Consider the following 24,356-nt stretch of genomic DNA (forward strand, 5'->3'; position numbering starts at 1 on the left):
TTGGTATTATATTTAGTATATAAAATGTTTACAATGTTTAAGAGATTTGGTATATTTGCATGTTTGACTAAATGGCCTGGTGATTTCTTTTAAAATGTATGATAATCGATTCTAGACTTAAGATTTTTAAATTGTATGTTATAAAATAATTTGGCTAAATTTGTAAATAGTATTAGAATATTTAAGATAATAATATTTATTATATTAGTATAATTTATTAGATTTACAAGACTATTTATTAGCTGTGAAAGTATTACTTAGGCTCAGAATTGAAGTGCTTAAAAAGGAAAATTAAGTATAGTAACGCTATAAGTGTAGTTTAAACCTTTTAAGATATTTTGATTAACTAGGATGTAAATACAATTGATTCTTCACAGTTTAGTTTTTTCAATTTGTGGCTCAAACTTTACTCAAAGATGTCCTTGAAAGTGATTTTGAACATGTTTATATATATAACAATATAGCTCATAATTGACCTTGTTATTATTTACTATGCTAATTAGTTTATATTAATCAAAAACGTCAAGCAATAATAAATAACTTATCTATACTTAAAGATAGCAAATAACCCCTCGTGACGGTTTTTAAGATTACCTTTCGTGAAGGTTGAGCCCTTTGGCAGAGATAATGGTTCTAACAAGGAAGTTTGTTGGTCTCTAGCCTTTCTCAATAGCCACTGAAAACCAGATTTTAATTAGGAAATTTCGTACACACAGTATCCTATTTTGAACCCTGAGTCTTTCTTGCCCGTTTGAGACCTTTCCTTTTGCCCTCAACTTTGCTTCCTTCTTTCTGCATGCTACCACTGGCAGAGCAGATATGACTCAGAAACCGGTTCCTCTGGGTTGTGACATTAGATGATGCACGAGTTGGGTCATTACACGGTAAACTAATGCCTTTGTTTCATTGGGTTGGGCTCTGTAGAAGGCAGCATTGCTGGAAAAGCTCTCACAAGTGTGGGAAGAAGGGGCTTGCCACTGGCCTGGGCTTCGAGTAAACTTTCTCTCAGTTGGGAAGGATTTGGATATTAATCAGAAATATCTCCAGAAGATTCAAGAAGCTGTAGAGGTGAAGTAAGTCTGTGAAAGACCAGCATGGGGATCCTTTACTCTGAGGTATGTAACCTTTCTGGAAGTAAGATTGCAAAGGTGTTAAGAGTTGTTCATGTTTCTCAAATGTAATTTCCTGTCCCTGGCAATATGTCTCCTTTTCTTCTGTTTAACTTTTTGTGTGATCATTAAGTCAAAACAAAGTCCTGCATGTTCACCTTTTTGCTATTTTTAATATTTTACAGCAAATTATTTTGCAATTCTAAAATGTTAGCTAGATGTAAGTAGAGAGTGATACATGCATTCCAAGACGTTCAGATGTTTGAGGAGGTAATTTGTATCTTTCAAAATCTAGTTTATAAAAATTGAATTAATAGAGTTGTCCTTTTCTGATGTCAAACATCCAGGGGAAAACTGAAATTGCACCCAATTGATTTTCTAAAGATACAAAAGATAGACTGATTTTTCATGGAACCGCGTGTACAGAGTAACACCTTTCAGCTTGGTATTTAAAAGAAAATTCACCTCCAGCAATTATTAATAAAGACTTTCTCTGTACAGAAGAGAGATAAAACAGAATATATTTTTGATATTTTGAGTTTTTTCTTTTTAATCTGATGGATACAAAAATGCTTTTTCTTGTGTTGAAAGTAACCTATTCAAATCAAGTAGATTTTTCATAACATTTCAAAAGATTACAAGCAAGTAATGTTTAAACAGGAGTACAATAAATGTAACGACGTTCGTGATTTCCTCCCTCTCCTCTGTAGCGTAATTAACCGGTTAGTCTGCATTTCATTGCAGACGCTCAACAGAACCTCCTTAAGTGCTTCTTCTAATATTAAAGGCAGATTCTCCTTGTTTGCAGTTATTTCTAAAGCCAGGTGTGTGTGTGTGTGTCCTTCTATAGTAAACGTCCTCTTTGATTAGTTTATAATTCTAGATGTGTCTTGCTCAGTAACTTTAGTCTGGTGAAGACCTCATGTATGTGAAAATGACAGCATATGTAATGTTCTAAAATGCTACTCTGGTATTTCTCAAACTTCAGATGACCTGAGTGTCAGGGAGAGGAAAGTGTTTAAAGAACAGTTTCAAGGGCGCCCACCCCTGGGAGTCTGTTTCACTCAATCTGTGGTTGGGTCCAGAGACCTACTTTTTAGGGGAGCATCCCAGGTGATTCTGATGTGGGTGATCAGTTTACTACTCTCGGGAGAGAAACACTGCTCTAGGCTAGTGCTTTTCAAATTTTAATGTGCATACAGATCACCCAAAGATCTTGCTCAAATGCAGATTATTATTCCGTCTCTGGGTGGCCTAAGATTATGCATTATAGCTCCCAGATGCTTATACTGTTGGTCTGTGGACCACGCTATGAGAAGCCAGGCTGTAGTCCAGGCCCTGGGAATAATTACAGCAAAAATGTCTACGCATAAGGAGCGCAAATTGTTTGCTGATTGGGTGTTGATTTGGCAAGTGGTTAACGCAAGGCAAAGCAAGGCAAGATATGTTGAGTGATTATAAATATCAATGAGAATATCCCCAGAACTGGAATAAATGTTTCAGTTTTCAGATATATTGAGGACAAAGCAACTTGGAATTTATGATGATGTTTAAAACAAATCACAAGAACCACACACATACAAACACATACACATACCCCTGAAAAACTCCTACCTTACCTAGAAGCTCATAGGTAACTACTCAAAGCTCGTAATTAATATTTAATTAAAGATAGTCTAAGGTAGTGTTGGAATAAATGTTGTTGCCATGCAACAACTGGACTTTTAAACAGGGCTGATTCATTTAAACTCTTATCGAACATTTTTTGCTCCTACTATTTACAGTAATAACAAATATTTAATTATGCTTGATATATATATACCAGGCTCTGTCTGAAGCACCTTATGTGTATTACCTCTTTTAATGCTCACAATAACCGTATAAGACAGTCGCTATTCTTGTTTTCAAATGAAAAAACTGAGGCAAAGATAGTTTAAGTTACTTGCCCAGAGTCAGGCAGCTATAAAGTACTTACTGGCTAGAGACCGGGGGCTGGGATATGAGACCTGTGTTTGTACATTCAGAGAAATTCTCCTTACGTCACCAGGGAATGGGCTAAGTTCTTTTTCTACTTGCTGTCTCAACAGGGGCATCATACTCCAAAAAGGAGCTGGTCTTAACCATGCTGCTATTCTCTAGTACTGTTCCCTGCTAGGATATAGCCTTGCCCTTTTCCCTTAGTGAAAAGAACGTGGTAAACTATATCCAAGTTCCAGTGAGGGACATTCTACCCCTACCCTGCGGAGAAGTGGTGTATCGTAAAGTAGTGCAAAAATTGGAAAGAAGGAAGATGTATAAGAACTTAACACAAAGAGCTCAGGAATTCAAGCTTACGGAATCTTCAGACTCTTCTGTAGACTGCTAATCCTGTCAGCTGTTGAAACAGACCCCAAGAGGAATTTCTTGAAAATCGTATTGTAATGATGTATCCCTTTAAACTTTGGGAAGGTCTAACAGTAAGGTTATCTCTGAGCAGATGGATACATACACACCAGACACACATCATGTATTTACACACACACAGACACACACATACATACTCCTTTTTTTTTTGAGGAAGATTAGCCCTGAGTTAACATCTGCTGCCAATCCTCCTCTTTTTTTGTTGAGGAAGACTGGCCCTGAGCTAACATCCATGCCCATCTTCCTCCACTTTATATGTGGGACGCCTGCCACAGCATGGCTTGCCAAGCGGTGCCATGTCCTCACCCGGGATCCGAACTGGGCTATCCCGGGCCACCGAAGCAGACCGTGTGCACTTAACTGCAGCGCCACCAGGCTGGCCCCCCACACACATACTCTTAATTAATCCTTTGGGAATGGATCTATTTTTCAGAGAGGCAGGTGTTACTAAAGAAAAAGAGTGTATGGTACAAAGAAGAGAGGGATCATTTTTAAATATACAGTGTCCAGAGAGAGCAATTTAATTGGAACAGGGCTTATTGGGAGGGCTGGTACAGCCGAAGAGAACTCAGGGGAAACAGGAATACAGTTGTAACTAATGGGAAAGCCATTGGAGTGGAAGTCAGGTAAACCTAGAATTTGGTCCTGATTGTGCCAGGAACTGTGTGTGACTTGTGGGAAATCATTTAACCTCTCTGGGTTACAGTTTCAATATCTATAAAACAAGAGAGCTGGCTGAGATCTTGTTCAGCCTTATATTGTGTCATTCCATGATACAGAAAAAGAAAAGGCATAGATAACTGAGTGAAAAAACATCTCCATCACAATCTTATGAGGTCTCTCTATTTTGTTTGTATATTGAACCCCTAGCTAATTTTTGGTATTTTATATGCAAAAAAGTCTCCCATCCTAATTGGCTTCTTATTTCTTTCCTTGTATGCTGTAAGTAATTTTTAAAATTATAACTTGATACTAAGTCATGTTTCAAAAAGAAAGTGATATCTTTAACGTATGAACAGAAACCAGGTCTGAAAATTTATAAATATTTATTTATTCATTCACCTATCCATTTATTTAGTCAATGAAATTTATGGATCACATGCTATATTCCAGGCACATGCCAGCTCTTGGTATATGGTGATAATTAAAAGAAAAGTGGTCCCTAACCTCTTGGAGCTAATAATATAAAAAATATACAAATGAAAAAAATTATAAACAGTGAAAAAAGAAATCAAGGAAACAACAGGATAAAGAAAGAGTATATAAGGGAGAAGACTAGGGGTGTATATATCTAATTAGATTTGACCTGAAAGGCTCCTCTTAGGTAGTGACATTTGAACTGAGCTCTGAGGCACAAGAATCTAGCCTTGGGATGCTTGGAGAAAGAGTGTTCCAGACAGAAGGAATGTATATATGGAGAATCTGAAGCATGAAAAATTGGGCCTATTGGAATAATTGACTGAGTGGAATGCGAAGGGTGTGCTAGTGAGAGCAGATCGCGTGGGTGCAGGTAATAAGACGGAGTATTGTCTATACAGGATTTAGAGACTGATAAAACTGACTAAATGTTGATTTGTTTTTATTATTACCATGCTGCAGCAGTTTTAAACAATGTCAGTTTAACATAGTCCTCGTCATCTTTGGGTATCCTTTGTTTGACAGAAAATCCTAGTGCCCAGGAGACAGTGAGAGTGACAAGAGCTGATGTTGGAGAGGATGTCCGGGCCAATCATACAGGTCTTGTAGGCCAGAATGAGAAACCTTGATTTTATTCTAAACGAAATAGAAAGCAATGAAAGGATTTTAAGAAGGGGAGTAATAGGATTCAGTTAATGTTTAAAAAGGTCACTCTGATAGGTGTGGGAGAATAAATTGGAGAGCTGAAGGAGAGGAAGCCAGGAGCCCAGAACACAGCTGGTGAAGTGCCAGGGAGAGATAACGGTGGTGGTATTAGACCCCGGGATGAATTAGAGATAAATTTTTAACTGAAAATCTTCCTGGTTTGGAAATGGGGGATGAAGGAGAGAAGGAAATTAAAGCTGACACCCAGAATTCTGCCTCAGACAAGCTAGTGGATGGTGGTGCTAAGAAGATGGGAACTTAGAGGGGGACAGAAGGATGGGCTAGATTCAGAGTTCTGTTTAAACAAATTACATTAGAGACACTTGTGAGACATCTAGGGGCGGGAGGTGGAAGTTGGGTACAAGAACGCAGCTCTGAGGAGAGGCTAGGGCAAGAAGTAACAATTTGGGAGTTGTCTGCATATGGAGGGTACCTTTAAAGCCATGGGAAAGGGTGAGTTTGGCTAGGGAGAGAATGTGGAGGGAGGGGGCGCACCAGGTCATTATAGGAAGGCATGGTTTTGCTAAAGAAGTAAGGAAATATTTTAGGGCAATCTTCTCTGAGCATCTCTGTCTGGAGTTTGTAACTTTCAATAAACACAAACATCTTTAGTCAAGCAGGAGATTTCTTTTTTTGACCCATCCTTCCTTTATTCTAGACATAAAATGTAGGGAGTTCCAACTTCCGTATATGAAGTTAGTTAATCAGTACAAAATGAAAGTGAGGAGAAACTTGAGTTTTGAGTCTTATAAAAGATACCCTGTATCCAGAAGTTTTGCTTTTTTGAGAGCCCAGAGCAGGAACATACAGTGATTAAGAAGCTGGTAAAGACCTGGGTTCAAATCTCAGCTCCACGAATGTCAAGGAGAAAGAGGGAGAGGAAAAATCCCCTAACAAACTTGTTTTCTAAGGAGAAGAAAAGTAATTTTATTTGAATATAAATTGTGTAAGATAAACTGAGACTTCATTTCATATATGTTTACATATGTATATTGCAATAACAAACCATTTTTGGCTAAATAAATTGAGAGTTTTCTTTTAATAAACTGAAGAAATTCCACATATTTTTTTAAAGAACAGTCTAGGAGATTATTTGAAATAAGAAGGCACAGAAGAGAGTCCTTATTTTATTTATTTATTTATTTATTTTTAAAGATTTTAGTTTTTTCCTTTTTCTCCCCAAAGCTCCCTGGTACATAGTTGTATATTCTTCGTTATGGGTCCTTCTAGTTGTGGCATGTGGGACGCTGCCTCAGCGTGGTTTGATGAGCAGTGCCATGTCCGTGCCCAGGATTCGAACCAACGAAACACTGGGCTGCCTGCAGCAGAGCGGACGAACTTAACCACTCGGCCACGGGACCAGCCCCGAGATTCCTTATTTTTAGCTATAAAGATTCCATAGACTTTAAGCAATAACTCTTTTAATTAAAAGTCTATGCTGTTTACTTATGTTGTATAACAGTTTTTAACACATAGCTCCCCTAATCTTAAAACTGTTAAGATTAGAATGCTTTTTTGGAAAACCTCTGAAAAAAGAGATGAGAGCAAGAAGTGTCTACTGTTTGGGAACCCAGAAAGTCAGACAACAAGATAGTTTGCATACTGACTAACTGGAAAGTCTTAAAACTGACTTTCTAAACTTAACATAGATCATGTCAAAACTCTGCAAAGCTTCCCATCAAACAGAATAAAATTCAGTCCTCACCATGGTCCAAAGTTCCTTGGTCCCCCTTAGCTCTCAAATTTCCTACCACTCTCCTCACAGCCACACCGACCTTCTTGCTATTCCTAGAATGCGCCAAACAAGCAATCATCTCAAGACCTGGACATTCGGTTCCCTTTGTTTAGAAGATTCTTCTCCCTGAAAGTTACCTGGCTCCCTCCATCACCAATCTCTTCTCAAATCTCACCTTCAAGAGATCTAAAAGAGTAGCCTTGTCGTTCCCTACATATTGTCTTATTTTGCTTTATTTTTCTTCAGAGCCCTTAGCACTTCCTGAAAACATATTAATTTCTATTTCTCATCTCTTCCATCTCCCTCACTAGGATGTCAGCTCTATGAGGTCAGTGACTTTATCTTGTCTGTTATTATATTCCCAGTGTCTGCAACATACCTGGAACCAAGTAGGTGCTTGAAAATATTTGTCAAATAAATGAATGAGAATTCAAGTTAGAAATAAGGTCAATTTTTCTGACTATAAGTTTGGTGAGACATAGAAAGATGCTGTCAATCTTAATTTAATGCTTTCTCTCCAAAGATTTTACATCTCAGCTAATTTCTTAATGCTCTAAGTAAACCCTTGGCTCATTGGCAGAGGAGGAGATGAAATGACTTCTCAAGACACTTCTGGTCCTTTGCAGTCCTGTGCCAGCCCATGCATCCGTCCATTGCCTGTCTTTAGGAAGCATACATTTTAAAGCTGCAGGAAGCTGCCAGGGTAGGCTTTGGCAAATAAAAAGATGTCATTGTCATGTTGGTTAAGCTTATCAACATCCACCTAACGCCACATTTGCACTGATGGCAAAGGAAAATACAATGACAGAGAAAAGAGGCAGTGGCCCACGCATTACTGTAGGGAAGCTGGGCTATACTTACGAGGTGAATTTTGTAGATGAGACTGAGTCCCTTCTGAAACCTCATGCCGCACGTATAGGCACAGAGAAATTTCACCTGGGAAACTCCAGGTACTGTTTAGGTAATCTGCAAGTGTAAGGAAATGCAGTGTTCCCAGGCCCATAGATACTGGATTATTTTGACCCTCAGGCAAATACTGCAAAGTGATTGAGAACTTAGCTGTGTCACACAGACTTGAATTCCAACTCTTACTCAGGCACTTACTAGTTGAAGCTACTTAACCACTCTGCTGAGCTTCCATTTTCTTGTCTGTAAAATGTAATAATAGTAATTAGGCCCTCCTTGATGGGTTGTAATGTGCAGTAAATGAAATAATGAGAGTAAAGGACCCAGCGTGATACTGCATATGTTAAACATTTACATTTAAGCATTTGTTTAATAGCTATTATTATTGATTTTTAATTTTTTTTTAAATTAGAGTGTTTCTATGTTCAGTGACCAGACTTTAGATTTTTTTCATCAGAACCCAGATTAAACATATTCTGCCCCCTCTTTTTCTGACTATATAAACCATAGAAATATCATGAGATTCCAATATTTCAGTGTTCAAGCTGCATTAGTTTCATACATAGAAGGAATTTAGTTTAACTCCTTTTTGTTCTAGGAAATAATCCTGCACATGAATCATGATTTACCTTTGGTCTTCTTAGTATAGTAATTTTTTTAAATTTCTAGTTTGTTAGATGAATCATCATTTATTTGGGGGGGTTCCCAGGTATTATGATTCCTAGTTTGCTGGATGCTGTAGAGGAAGGTATAATGACAGATTCCTTGTGCTAAATATCAGTTTAACAACCATGTACCTTACCTTGTAGAAAATAATATAGTAGGTTATGTGCGAGTTACAAGAATGTGCAAAATAAAATACTTGTTTTTCTCCAAGGAGCTTACCAGGGTCATAAGACCAGACATGAATATTTCTTCTTTAACTCAGTCCCCCTTGTGGGAAATTCTTGAATATAGGTGTCTTCTAATTTACAACAGCTCAACTTTCTTGCTTTTATCGTCAAATTTATTTTAAATAGACTTCATAGTAACAACCAAAACTTATTTTCCACCAAAATAATCTAACTAATCCCAGCACCAATGTCCACCTCCTTTTCTAGTTAATTGGTAGCACTAAAATAAAAAATTTGAAGGATGGAAAAATTCTTATTGTATTGATGCCTGATCAGACCACGTGACTCTTCAGGGTCAAGCAAACATTCCTGCAAAGGCATTGTTTCTCTCTACCATGTTTAAGATTAGGTATGATGAGGACTCAAAAGAAAAGAGAATTTTAATAATGTTTATGAATGATTTTGTGGCTTCACCAACAGTTGACCTCCGGCAGGCATCCAAGATCCTATTAGGGCCTAAAACAAGGTAGGATGGGTCTATAACCTAGCAACCTCAAGATTTCCCATTTCTGTATATGGGAACAAGAATTCTTTCCTATACGGAGTGTTTGAAAAGCAAGGAATTAGGGTTGACGATAGGAAATCAGTGAGTTGGCACTAGGTGAAGTGGATAGCAGGGCAAGAGAAAAAGGTTTTATCAAGAAGCTTTCCTTGAGAAAGGGAAATGAAGATGAGGGCAAGAAGCAGTAGCTTTAGAACCACACTAATTGGAAGCTGGCCTCTACCTGGGAAGTAGTGCTAAGTTCTGAGACAAAATCAGACAGTCATTATACATTTGGATGAAGAAGCAGAGAAAAGAAAAAAATCTTTTTCTTGGTATGTGTGTGACCCAAAACACAGTAAAAGCTATTTGCAAGTATATTATCAAAACTACAAATCAGAGCAAACCTATAAAATTTCCAGTAAGCTAGGATTGGCAAATGAAAATTAATAGCACTCCATCTATTATTAATACCTTATTGTCTGTCAAGTATCACTGATGTTTTCTTTATTCCTTGTCTTATTGTTTCATGTCTGTAAAATACTTATGATGGTTTCATAGGTTCACTCATACCCTGGTCCACTAACCTAAATTCTTCAAATATGAATTTTAGGGGATTTTAGTAATTTTATTAGTTCTGCTGAATCCTGGGGAGAGACTACTATGTCATATGATGGAGAATGTCACAACTGCTATGAGGCACCCATGTGAGTGCCTCCCAGGTTTTATTCACCTGTGTATCCTACAGCCTCTCACAATGTCTGGTGAATATTGGGAGCTCAAAGTCTCTTAAACTGAATTGAAGAAAATCATCAAGGACTACAGATTGATTTGTAGCTTTTGTGCATAGAGTTTATCATGACTTAGTGCACAGGGTTGCATGGGGACAGGAGAGTCCTTGTGGGTTATAACACTTGTTCTCAAGCCAAATAGACAAGAATGTGAATTCTATTTCTGTTTTGTACTAGTTATTAAGAGTTCTGAGCCTCAGTTTCCTCATCTGCCAGATGGGGTACTAGTACCTCCACTGTGAGGATTACATGAGATGTTGGTAAAGTGCTTAGCTGTGTAGCTGTCATAAAAGAAAAGTTCAGTATATAGTACCTATTTTGACTATTACATTTTTTACCGCATTTGTAATTTCTCTTCAAAACAGACTTCCACTTAGAGATTTAATGCAAAAATACCTGTATTGGTTGATTGAATGTTTGGAGACATTGGCTACTGAGAGTTCAAGTCTTGGGCCCTTCCCCATCCCACCCTTCTTGTAGGTTGGGAACGCTAGTGCAGAGAAGTCTTGGGAATATGATGTCAGTTCCTGTTCATAGTGTGCTGGCTGGAGCTGGCTGGAGCCAACTTGAATTGGTTTGTGAGAACTGATTTTGGCCAACTCCAAGTTCATTGACCTCTCTTTGGCAGTTTCAAATCAGCTGGGTGGAAGTAATTTCACCATTGAAATTGAAAAACACCACAAAGAAGATTTTTTTTCTTTTTTCCCCAGTTCCCTTTAGAGAGCCGATGTTACCCATTTAAGAGCACACGACTGCTTCCTCTGGGCTGTGCACTTAACCTCTTTGGTAGTCTGAGGTAGTAGGGAGATATCAGGGCTTCTGATTTGCTACATTTTAGCAGCTAGAACTCACTCTTCCTTCGCCATTTCTCTTCATCATTGGGGGCAAAAGTTTTCTTTCCATCTCCTGGTCTTCATCACTGTGACCTCAGAGCTTCTCAGGTCTGCAGTGTGGCAATGGTGCTTCTTTAGCTTCTTGGCAGTGATGACAATATCATATTCTCAAGCAGACCTTGGTGGAGAAAGACTAGAAAACATACGTAAATGTGTGTTCTTCCTTGATATTCCTGTCACTGTTACTATTCCTCATAATCCAGCCACTACTGGGAATTTCTTTCATGTTACGTAAAGGCTAAATGGGCCAAGATAACCTCAAAAAAAAAAAAAAAATCCTTGTGCCCTTTTTGTCTGAAAGAAAGAATTTGCTAAGAAATTTATAAATATAGTATGTGAAGAGATGAGTCATCAGAAAGAAAGGCTTGAGATTAATTGTAGAAATCAAATAAAACCTTTATTCTTGTACCCTCAGATTTCTTAATTTGAAGAGGAAGAAAAATACCCTTTCGTTTTCTGAGAAAACATTTCGTTAGTGCACAGAGCTCTTTACCTGAATCATTTTGCTTTAAAAACCACAACTCCTCCTCAGAAGTTGCTATGGAACATTTTAAATGGGTGGGGCTTCAGGATGGAGATGGTTAATAAGCAACTTATCAAGTCCTCTGAGCCTCAGGAGGAGTTCCACATGGTCTTTCCTTAGCCTGAGAATTAGGGCAGATCCGTTACACTTTAGGGGAAACGATACTGAAAAGTGGGGGTGGTGGGGGAACTTCGCTTTGAGAGACATTTATAGTGGTGCGAGCAGCTCAGACACTTTCATGTTATCAAAACAGTGCCAGGTATTTTTCTAGCTGGGATATCGATTCACTTGGAGGATTATATTGCTTAACATACGTATGCTAATATAATATTGTTAATATATATTAATAATATAATAATTGATATTATATTATTAAATAATATATAAAGAATATTTTAATCATCAACATGCTGGTGGTATCATGTGCTTAACAGACATTTCTTAAATTTTAGGGCCTGAGAAATTGAGATGAAAAATGAGACAGTTGTGGGTCTCTAGCACCAAGTTCTTGGCTCTTTTTAAAGCCAGACATGTGGGAGGACTTATGTGCACAAAAAGTTGTTCCTAATATGCCAAGTTTCTGGGTTTCAAATGCCCCTTAACAAATATGAGTGTAAGGGTTGCAATGTTTCATCATGGCTTTACTTTGGTTATGGGGCTTGTTTCTTTTATCTTTGTGGTTGTTCTCAACCCTCACTGTGCCTCAGAATCACCTGGGGAATTTTTTTTTTTGGTGAGGAAGATTCTCTCTGAGTTAACATCTGTTGCCAATCTTCCTCTTTTTTTTTTTTTTTTTTGCTTGAGGAAGATTAGCCCTGAGGAACATCTGTGCCAATCTTCTATTTTGTATGCGGGTCACTGCCACAGCATGGCTCGACGAGTGGTGTAGGTTGGCACCTGGGATCCAAACATGTGAACATGGGCCACCAAAGCAGAGCATGCTAGACTTAACTACTATGTTATGGGGCTGGCCCCAACATGGGGAAATTTTAAATAACACTAATGTCCTCACCCTACTCCCACAGGTTCTGATTCAGTTGGCTAGTTAGTAATGATACCAGGGTCTCTATTTCATTTTTTTATTTTTTATTGAGGTAACATTGACTTATAACATTATATAAATTTCATGTGTACATCATTATATTTTGACTTCTTAATAGGCTACATTGTGTTCACCATCAAAAGTCTAGTTGTGGGGCTGGCCCCGTGGCCGAGTGGTTGAGTTCGTATGCTCTGCTTCAGCAGCCCAGGGTTTCACCAGTTCAGATCCTGGGTGTGGACCTAGCACCAGCCATCAAGCCACACTGAGGCGGTGTCCCACACAGCAGAACTAGAAGGACCTACAAATAGAATATACAACTATGTACTAGGGGGCTTTGGGGAGAAGAAGGAAAAAAAAAGTCTAGTTGCCATCTATCACTGTACGTACATGCTCCTTTATCCCTTTCAGCCTCTCCCCACCCCCTTTCCCCTCTGGTAACCACTAATCTGTTCTCTATATCTGTGTGCTTGTTTATCTTCCATATATGAGTGAAATCTGTATGGTATCTGGCTTTCTCTGTCTGACTTGTTTCACTTTGCATAAGAACCTCAAGGTCCTTCCATGTTGTAAATGGCAAGATTTCATCTTTTTTGTGTCTGAGTAGTATTCCATTGTATATATTTACCAGTTCTTCTTTATCCATTCATCTATTGATGGGCACTTAGTTTGTTCCAAGTCTTGGCTATTGTGAATAATACTGCAATGAACATAAGGGTGCATATATCTTTTCAAATTAGTGCTTTTTGGATAACTGCTCAGAAGTAGAATAGCTGCATCATATGGTGGCTCTACTTTTAATTTTTCGAGGAACCTCCATACTGTTTTCCATAGTGGCTGCACCAGTTTGCATTCTTACTAGCAGTGTATGAGAGTTCCCTTTTCTCCACATCCTCTCCAATGCTTGCTATTTCTTGTCTTTTTACTGATGGCCATTCTGATGGACATGAGGTGGTATCTCGTGGTTTTAACCTGCATTTTCCTAATAATTAGTGATGTCGAACATCATTTTTATGTGCCATCTGTTTACTTTCTTTGGAAAAATATCTGTTTAGATCCTCTGCTGGGCCTGTATTTTCACAATGCCCTAATGCTTAACCAGGGTTGAGGATCACAGAGCTAAAATATTGACCTGGTTCTCATACAATATATTACTTTTCTAAACCTCCACCCCTTCCCTAACTTCACATCCCCAGCCAGGTCAGATGGATCAGTGTGTCAACCAACAAGTGATTTTTATCTATGTTCTAGGTGCTCACCTCTATGGAATTCTGACTTCTAGAAGGTTTCAATCTAGTTGGGAAGACTAGACTTAACCCACTAGGATAAGGCCAATGAGCAGCTTGAGATGCTGTATAGTTCTTGCTGTAGGTAGGAGAGGTCGTGGAGGTTTCTTGGAAGTGGATCATGAGCTGGGCCTTGAAGGATACATAGAAGGATACATGGAGGTGAATCATGAGCTGGGTCTTGAAGGCAGAAGGGAGGCAAGCAGGTAGCTCAGAGGTAGGAGTGAGACAATTGGCCTGAAAGAGAGGCAAGAGCATATAGAAGAAAAGTGGTTGGCCACAGCGAGGGGCTTTGAAAACTAGGCAAAAATCATGGATATTCACTCTCTAGGAAATGGGGAATGTAAGCCCAACTTCAGGAATGATAATTGCAATAAAAAATTAAATAAACAAAGTGGTGTGATAGAGAGTGCCTGGGATGGGGGACACACAGTCGCTTTAGACTGAGTGGTTAGGGAAGGTCTCTCTGAGGAGGTGACATGTGGGCTGATATATAATCCGGCCTACAAGAAAGCCAGATATACAGCTCATGAGTAAGTGCAAAGACCTGAGGGCAGAATTGAACATGGAATGCTCCAGAAATAGCTGCAATGTTGTGAACAAAGACAAGAATCATAGAGGAGATTGGAGAGAAAAGTTAGTTTATCAGTGGGCTCCATGAACCCCGTGCTGTAGGTTTTCAAGTTGTGCAGAGCACAACTCTAGGGAGCACCATTCACAGGTTAGTCTGCGGGAACTCCTGCACACTGTTGGCAAATATTCCTTCTCTTCAATCTCCTCCTCACTATCATCCTCTGCGTCTTCGCTGAAGTCTCATGGTGGTCTCTAGTTCAATCTATTTATTCCTTGTTTAACATTGTTATTTTATGACCATGGCTCAGTTCCTTACTTAAAGTCTTTGCTTGTATCTCTTTCTCCATCTTCTCACTTCTGTCCATCCACCATGCTCCAGGACCTGCTTCCACCTTCCTTGATTACTGATGTACAATTTCCCCTTTCTTTCTGTTCGCTGGTGTCAGCTTCAGTGACCTAATATCCACAAGCCTTCACTCTGCTTTCTTGACCTCTGTCTCTACTCCAAATCGGCCACCCAACATGACCACTTGTAACTTCTCACCCTGGTCAAAGTTCTGTCTGTAACATTTAGAATTTGGGCTCTGCCTCTTATCATAACTTCTTAACTGGTCACTTTTCCACTAGATCACAAGTTCTGACTCTGCTCTCATTCTTTTCTGTGTTTCTATCTGCTTGTCTCTCTGTTTCTTCCAGTCCATCAGTTTCCACCTAGTTTACATATGTTGTCCATTCAGTCTGAATCCCATGGTGAACTACTTGCCTCTCATGCCCCTTACCTGGCAGACACATTTCCTAACCTTTGCTCCTAACTTTTGCCCCTTTGACTTTCTCCATCCATCTCTGACAATAGGTTTGCTAAAGAAAGTCACAAACCTAAATTGTAGGCTCAGCCCACTGTAGCTTTTTTTTTAAGATTTTTTTTTTCCTTTTTCTACCCAAAGTCCCCCAGTACATAGTTGTACATTCTTCGTTGTGGGTCCGTCTAGCTGTGGCATATGGGACGCCACCCCAGAGTGGCCCGATGAGCAGTGCCATGTCCGCACCCAGATTCGAACCAACGAAACACTGGGCCGCCTGCAGCGGAGCGCGTGAACTTAACCACTTGGCCACGGGGCCAGCCCCTGCCCACTGTCGCTTTTTAATGTATTTCTATAACCTGATGCTTCAAGTGATTTCATATTTTTCTTTATCTCATGTAGCACTTTTTCATTATGACTGCCCCAAATCTTTCCCACCATGCTCAAATGCCTCTTCCACCCTTGTCTGAGTCTTGTCTCCTATGTCACTAGCCCATTCATCTATTTAAACATCACTGCTATCTATTGAACTATCTATGTCTATCTATTTATGATAAATACATATTGGTACAAAGCATGAAGATCAAACCTCAGACTTTCTGGCAAAAATTTCAGTCAACATAAAGTTCTCTGTATCCCAAATATCTGTCTTTCCTCCCTTGTTTTGGCCTTAGAGCCAGAATTGTAATTCTGTTTAGCAAGGCAAAGGCTTAAGACCCAAAAGGTCTTAAAGGCAAAGTCTTGTAGCTAGAAGACGTTTTGAAAGCTGTTTTTCAAATTGCCTGAGGTAATTAGAGCCAGAATGTATGCATTCTGTAGTCGTTACCCTTGATTTGATTCCTGGCACTGCTAGTTATGAGCTGTGTGACTTTGGACAGGTAAGACAACTCCCTCAGTTTCACCTGTACACCATTCGTATAATAATATTACTTACCTTATAGGGCTGTTGTGAGGGTTAAATGTACTAAAAGTACTAAAGAACTCAATAAAAGTTAGCTCATGTTATAATTTATTCATTCACTTATTTACTAATAAATATATCTTAAATTCTTATATGTGTCAGGCATATGCTGTATGCTGAAGATACAATGTTGTACAAGCACAGACACAATACCTGCTTTCATGTAGTTTGCAGTCTAGTTGGGGAGATAGCTGTCAATAACACTCATACCTTTATTTACTTAGATCAAGGGTGTGATAATGGAGTGGTAGAGGATGAAGTTGGAAAGACAGAATGTATGAAATTTGAAGAATCATGTGTGTCAGCTTGAGGACAATAGACTGATCCGATTGGTCACCACTGCAGGTTTTCAGCAGGGAAGGGACATGAAGCTGCTGTTTTTGGAGGATGGGTTGGGGGCTGGATGGGTGAGACAGCAAGTAAGGGCAGTTAATGGTTAGTTTTGCAATAGTCCTTGTGAAAGTGATGAAGATCTGATCTAGTACTTTGGCAGGGAGGATGAATAGAACGGTTCTGAGAGTATTTGGGATAGAATCATCATGATAATTTCCCAAGTTCTCGAAGTTCTCTACACTCAAAGTTCCTCCAAGTTCCAGAAACTTTAGAGGCCAACAAAATTCATAATAGCTCTTCCCTCAACCCAAATGGGCAGCCCCCTCTTCTTTCGCATTCCTAGTGGTCAACCAGCACTTTTCTATCCGACTTCCCTTCTGTCTGTCGTTAGTGCTTTTATGACCGTGAGCTGCCCCCTAGTGGAGATGAAAGTTTATAACAGCGTGGAATCTTTTCAACTCATGCAACAAACTGCTTAGATGTCTAACTGAGCCAGGCAGACATTTTACCTTTCAATCCCAGAAACTGTGTTTTTAGGATATAGGAAGCCCAGGAAAGATGGAAAGATAAGATCAGGTTAATACCATTTTAAGTAATATCGCTCAATAGAGATTGAGAAAGCACTTGAAGGCACTGGGCGACTCTGGCAGGAAAACTGTCCACGTTTTCCCTGCCTCCTTCTGCTTACCTCTCAGTAAAGATTTTGAGGAGCCCAAGCAGAAGGGGCTTTATTTGGTGTCCTGTGGGAATGTGGGCTCAGCGTTGTCAAATCTTTCATTTTTTGAAGAGAACCTGGAAAGCCAGATTATACATGAAATATTCCAGGTTTTTTAATGTTGTAATGTAAAATTTTAAGAAAAGAAAATTCTATAGCCACTTGTTTTCAAGTTCTGCACAGTAGATCATCAGGTCCCAAATGCCAGCCAGTTTTCACTGCTTTATGGTAAAATTTACAAAAAAGGACAATGAAACAGATTTTTCCATACAGCTAAATCTGTCTAATATAGAAGACTATTTATCTCCGCTGTGATTATATTTTTGTATATTTTGTTAAAAGATCTTTGTTTTGTACTTATATTTATGTTAAAATATCTTTTATGAAATGATTATATTGCTTCTCATGTATTTAATTGGCAAAATCATGGGCTGGTGACTTAACATTGTCTTATTGTATTTAGTTTTGTTTTACTTGTTATTTAAATCTAAGTGACTGGGCATCATTGCTAAGACAATGACAATTCACTGAAAGTTTTTGAGCACGATTTATGCTTAAAGAGCACTAACCCACAGCCCTCGCAGTTGATATAGAAGGTGTATTGGTTGGGGAGACTCAAGGTCCAGAAGTGTGGCAATCACAGAGTGCGAGGACCTAAAGGAATTTTGCTTCACACCTTTATTTTGTGACCGGAGGACACACTGAGGGGAAGAGGTTTGTCCACGGTCACTCTGGAGATAGGAGCAGAACCACGACTACAACCCAGTTTCCTGACACCAGATAAGTGTCCTTTCAATCACCCTGGTTGCTTCCGTGTCAACCGGATGGTACCCCAAGACACTACTGAGCCTGATTGGGGATAAACCCTGGTAAAGGGAAGGCTTCAGGGTAGTAGAAAGGGTGATTCATGTAATTGCACATTTCAGTTGCAAGTTGGAACCCCTGCATCATGCTCATTTCATCTTGGGGTACAGAAGTTTGCCTTTTATCTGCTGTTGAGTTGACTTTCCTTTAGGAGCTTTCCTTCACGAGTAGGTCTTTGGGTTTAAAAGTATCTTACTTTTAAAAGCTCACTTATTGTGATATTTGGTTGTGTTGGAACATGAGTTGATTAGCAAATGTACCTCTTGACTGTCTCACTGGTCAGTCCCAGATGCAGCAGGTGCTTGTGTACCCAAGTCTACACTCCATGAAAATTGTTTTCTTATTTGGGGGGGTGTGTGTGTGCGTCTTATATCCCCAACTGGTAAATAAATTTCATATAATTGTGAGTAATATATTTTATACTTTTTTTTCCCCTCTAGAAAATGTGGCTGGCATGCAGTAGAGGTTTCACTTTGTTACCAGATTAAAAAATGACTTGATAAGCAATAATAGTAACTTCCATAAATTGCACAGCATCTATGTGCCAGGTATCATTCCAAGAGCTTTTTGAACACTGTCTAATTAAAATGAGTCTAGAAATCTTCAGTGTTTCCTACCGTGTGCCCAGGGCTGTGTCATATGCTGGGGATATGGTGGTGAATTGAATGATGTATCCTCTATCCACATGAAGTGTGTAGCCTGAACTTGAATCCTCCCGGCAGTCACTGCTGCCTCGGTCCCTCCTGATTCATGCTAGCCTGAAACACATGATTATAAATAACTAAGAAAAGACTTACAGTTATGCCAGTTGCTGTGCATGAGTGTCAGAGTCAGGAAAGACTTAGATAAAATGAAAACTAAGTTATGATATGAAGGATGAGTTAGCAGTTAGCCAGATGAAGAGAGAGGGGAAAAGTGTTTTATGAAGAGGGAGCAGCAAGGGCAGAGGCCCAGATGGAAGAAATTAAACATGGGGCATTGAAAAAGGCAGAGAAATCCAGAAGGAGGGCAGAGGGGAAAAGTGGGCAAGATGAAGTCTGCTTAGGTCTTGCTGTTAAACTCCCATTGTGCTTTGCAAAGCTCCTTATAATGCTTTCTAAAATAAAAAGTGTCTAAAGGCATTTAGTTACATAATGTATTATTTGTATATCATTTGTCAAAAATAGGTCTTTTCCACTGTGCTGAGTTCCTTGAGTACAGGGGCCCATGCTCCTCTGTCTCATCACATGGTGCTGCCCTCTACTCCTCCAAAGTGCTGTTTTTTCTTTAGTAAAATCCTGCTTTCCTGACAGACACCATCTATCCATGAACACAACACAATTTCCATACCGAGTCGCATCTGCAATAGCATCACTCATTCACTCATTCCTCCATTCGATGAACATTTCTGTGTGCCAAGCAATTTAGGAAATCATAAGAGGTTCCTCATGGAATTATGCTTGTTCTAAACTTAAGGCTAGGCAGAACCGAGACCCAAAATCCTATCTACAAAGCAATATGTTGCAATTTGGAAACACTTGAATTTTAAGTTATTGGGTATAATGATGTTTTTCTTATCATGGTTTAATTGCACCTGTATTTCGAAATGTGCTCTTGTTTTCCTCTCCTCAGCCCATCTGCCAGGCGGCCTATCAGAATGACTTTGGTCAAGTGTGCCGGTGGGTGAGGGAGGACAGGAACTGTGTCAATGTTCAAGATGGCTTTAATGGAGACACTCCACTGATCTGCGCTTGCAGGCTAGGGCACCTGAGAATCGTTTCCTTCCTTTTAAGAAGAAATGCTGACGTCAGCCTCAAAAACCAGGTAAGGCCGAGACATGTGAGCAGAGAGAGTAATGGATCATGGTAATTCCTTTTTCCTCACACCAAGGGAAGTAGTGAATGTCATTTTCTTCTTGCCTGTAGCTCCGAATACCAACAATTTTTTATTTGTTTGTTTTGCCTTGCTTTAGAGAGACTGATACTGAGGACAGTTGATTAGGCTCAAAATGCAAAATCAAACATAGTTCAATCAGCAGGCATATTTTGCGGTGGATTACAGCCTTGTACTTCTGTAAAGGAAGAGAACGGTTCACTCATTTGACTGGATGCAGCTTCTTCTTTTTTTTCCTTCTCCTCCCCTCATGCTTTTCCTTGATCTACCCCTTCTCTCTCCCCAGTTTTCCTCCTCACTATTGCAGAAGTAATGGGAAAGATTGCCTGGGAAAAACTATTGACCCAGTGTTGCTATTTCATTAGTTAGACTTTTACCTACTATGTCAGCGTTCTGATCTCCAGAAGATCCTAGAGTTTTCTTATAGAATGAAAGAATTCCAGTGAGAAATTTGCCAAGGACAAATAAGCTCATGAACCAGAGGCTGCTCGGAGCCACACAGAAAGGCACAAAGAATGTACTGAAAGATGCGCTGTTCGCTGACTTAGAGCCTTCAGGATCAAGGAAGTGCAGAATATGTGTGTTATTGCTGTGACCGTCCTCTTAGAACCCCTTTGAACATCCAGTGTCTGCATCATAGTAAAGGCAACATTTAGAGTACACCGAGTAAATATAAAAAGGCATTATTTATAATAATTATAAAAGCCCTTTATCCACTCACATAAGTTCAGTGAGAATAAACAGCCTGTAGGGCCCACTCGCCCCTTCCAAGTCAGTTTAAAGACTGGCTCATTTAGAGTAATAACCTGTTAGCAGAAAATGGATCACTACTGGACTTTCTTGTTTGTGTTTACTGTTTTTTGTTTGGTTGGGTTTAAAAGCAAGTCATGCCTGTGCTGGATCTAGCGCACAGCTGAGGAACCAGGCGTATGAAGTTGGGGTGAGAGGAGTGGAGAAGACAGATGTCTATGGATTTATATCCTTTCTCAAGAGACTTGCATGTTAGGAAGCCGAGGGAGGGAGATGTCTGACAACACAGGGACGGGGCTGAGGAGACACCCTTATCTCTGTTTTGCAGAGACCAAGCTAGCTTGCTGGGATCCTCTGGTATCAGGAAAATCATGGAAAGGTCTTTATGGAGACTTTAGATTAATAGAGATTTTATCAGACGAAGTGTTTGGTTTGCATTTTCTATTTTTAAAATATTTTTAATTGTTTTATCTTTTTCATTTTTCCCAAATACTAATGTTGATACATTAATAATCTGAACCAGTGCTTTCTCATTTCTTGAAGCTATGACAATGAGCTATTTCCAGAAGGACTAAACAAAGGCCTTGAAAACAAACAAACAAAAAGCTCTGCTGGTGATTCAGATGCACGTGCCTAATGGAAGGCGTTGATTCTATGGAGAGCAAATTAATTACAACATAAAGATACTTTTTTGTTATTGGTCTGTCAAATTGATCCAGATTAAAAAAGAAAATCCAGCATTGATCAAGAAGGAAGTTTAAATCATTATCATTTCACTGGAGCACAATTTAGCAGCACGACATGAAAAGCATTAATGCCTTTTATAGCAGGAATTATATTTTTAGAAACTTATGCTAAGGACAAATTTATAAATGTTGACGAAGCTTTTTGGATGAAGATGTTCAAGGAGTATTATTTAGAAAAATGACAAGTTAAAAACTTGAAATGTCCAACAGGTAGGGCTTGGCTAAGTAAATTAGAATAGCTCCATTCAGTAGAAAGCTGTGCAGCCATTATACTCATAATGTATATACTCATTTAATATTTTAAATGAGTTTAAAAATATTAAATGGCAGGGAAAAATGCATGTATTCTAAATCTCACCTGAAAAAAAAGCAGATATGATTTTGCATATGCAGTATGAGCCCACATTTTAAAATTCCTCATATATGCATTTTATTTATTATTATTATTTTTTAATTTATTAATTTTTTTTTTCTGAGGAAGATTTGCCCTCAGCTAACATCTGTGCCAATCTTTCTCTATTTTGTATGTGGGTTGCCGCCACAGCATGGCTGACCAGCGTGTAGCTCCACACCTGGGATCCAAAACTGAGAACCCAGGCTGCTGAAGCAGAGCGCACAAATTTAACCATTACGCCATGGGGCTGGCGCCTACATGTATGAATTTTTAAAGACTGGAAGAAAATAAAGCAAAATGCCCACAATTAATTCTGGGCTGTTTGATAATGGGTGATTTAAAATTCTATCATTATATTCTTGTCTAGTTTTACAGAGAACGTAAAAATCTTGATATTAGGGAAAAATAAGTATTCTTATTTAAGAACAGTGCCTTCCCCAAGTGAAAATGAACCTCTCGTTTCTCTCTGGCCTTCCCTCTCTTCTCATTGATGTGGCTGGTTTTCTGATTGCCATAGCCTGTTTTGCATTGTACTTATTTGTGCATGTTTCTCTCTACCTTCATTTGAATATGAGGCCCTAAGGCTTCACATCCCCCACCATCCCTAGAAACTTAAGTCTATCATCTGATAAATATTCACATATTTGAAGAATTAAATTGAGTTATTTCCGTTCTTCTAGCACTGCCTGTATGCATGTGGGAACATAGAAAAATTGCCATGTGGTTAAGATTTTCCTATGAGGAAATCACAAAATGAATAATTGTATACCATAGATGATTAAGGGTTAACTATAGCTTTTCATACTGAATTCAGTCCTATATTTACAGTCCTATGTTACATTTATATATATATTTTTTATCAAAAATTAGAATGAGTGTGAGAATCCATCTTTTTTTTTTAAACCTTTTTTTTTTTTTTAATTTATTTTTATTTTTTCCTTTTTCTCCCCAAAGCGCCCCGGTACATAGTTGTATATTCTTCGTTGTGGGTCCTTCTAGTTGTGGTATGTGGGATGCTGCCTCAGCATGGTTTGATGAGTAGTGCCATGTCCGTGCCCAGGATTCGAACCAACGAAACACTGGGCCGCCTGCAGTGGAGTGCGTGAACTTAACCACTCGGCCACGGGGCCAGCCCCGAGAATCCATCTTTTGATGATTTGTAAAATGTACATTTCACCTGTTGTCTTTCTGTGGCCCTCCCCCCAGCTTTTTCTTTAGATAGTTTAACATTCTCGTCATAGAACCTGTGTTTATTAATCAGACATACTCCACAAAAAGAGGTGCATGGGTACCATAAAAATTAAAAGCACAAACTAGACTTTTTGTTATGGTAATCTGAAAATATGAAGCTTGAAATGAAATATTTTATTCATAAAGAGTTCTTTTCTTAATTTTTAGAAAGAGAGAACCTGCTTGCATTATGCTGTGAAGAAAAGATTTACCTTCTTTGATTATCTACTCATTATCCTCTTAATGCCTGTCCTGCTTATTGGGTATTTCCTCATGGTGAGTACAACACTTGTGAGTACAAAGGGTAAAGGAGTAGGAGATCAACAGCATGACTCATCAGGTTTTGCTAGACCAGAGAGATGTAAAGAAATAGGAACAAAATAAGCCCTTGGTTTGTATTCTATAAATATTTCCAACATTCATGCAATACTCTGAAGTCAAGCAAGAAGAAAGGTAGCAAAATAGGTCAATCAATGGTCAAATAATCTGTGCAGTGTTTATTTAGAAAAATAAATTAACCTTGATTATGAAGCATCTGAAGGAAACAAAAAAAAATCCTGAATATTTAAAAAAAATTCCCTTCCTTCTCTTTCTTTTCTCTTTTTTTGTAGGAGGAGTTTAAGTCTTTGTATATATTTTTCTGAGTTTCTGATTTTTAAGGAACCACCCCGGTTGTGAGTTAAAAAATAGATCCCAAGAGATTTGCATCCAGAAGTTGACAAACACAGAAGATCTTTATAGAGAATTTGAAGCCCACCTTTCACTTTGATAGATTTATTTATGCTTGAATGAATCTTTGGCATACAGTAATTTTCTTGAGTAAAGGAAGATGTAATTGGTGTAGGAATGCAGTCATATTATGAGTAAAAGATGACGCTTGAGTTTTTGTTTTGTTTTGTTTTTAAATAGAGTGACAGCTTTGTACTGACTCATTCACTTTTTTCCATCTGGTTCCCTGTGGCCGTTTCCACTTTTGAGAGATGATGTGTAATTTACTCCAGTGAAAGGACCAAGCTCCCTTCTCTTTTTAGACCATGGGGGTTAGTTATCTCTGTTAGCATAAGTTCCAGAACAAAGTTGGCCAGTTGGAACTTGGATTTATGGGAGAGAGAAAACTATAAATCACTGATAAATACATAATCCACATATATCTTTGGGAAGTTCTTGAAAAATTAATTATGTGTTTAATACCTAGCATTTGAGTATTTGTAGTTTTG

At 38.7% G+C, this 24,356-nt stretch overlaps 1 protein-coding gene across 1 annotated transcript in view; it reads left to right on the forward strand.

The window, feature by feature from the left end:
- Positions 1–753: 753 nt before the first annotated feature.
- Positions 754–24,356, forward strand: part of ANKRD22 (ankyrin repeat domain 22) — a 29,589-nt gene continuing 5,986 nt past the window's right edge. Inside the window, exons 1-3 of the mRNA XM_001501479.6 lie at positions 754–1,115; positions 19,759–19,950; positions 23,308–23,415. Of these exons, the coding sequence (XP_001501529.2) occupies positions 1,095–1,115; positions 19,759–19,950; positions 23,308–23,415 (321 nt within the window). The 5' untranslated portion in view covers positions 754–1,094. The remainder of the gene's footprint in view (positions 1,116–19,758; positions 19,951–23,307; positions 23,416–24,356) is intronic.

This window comes from Equus caballus, chromosome 1, assembly GCF_041296265.1.
Source record: "Equus caballus isolate H_3958 breed thoroughbred chromosome 1, TB-T2T, whole genome shotgun sequence".
Taxonomy (NCBI): domain Eukaryota; kingdom Metazoa; phylum Chordata; class Mammalia; order Perissodactyla; family Equidae; genus Equus; species Equus caballus.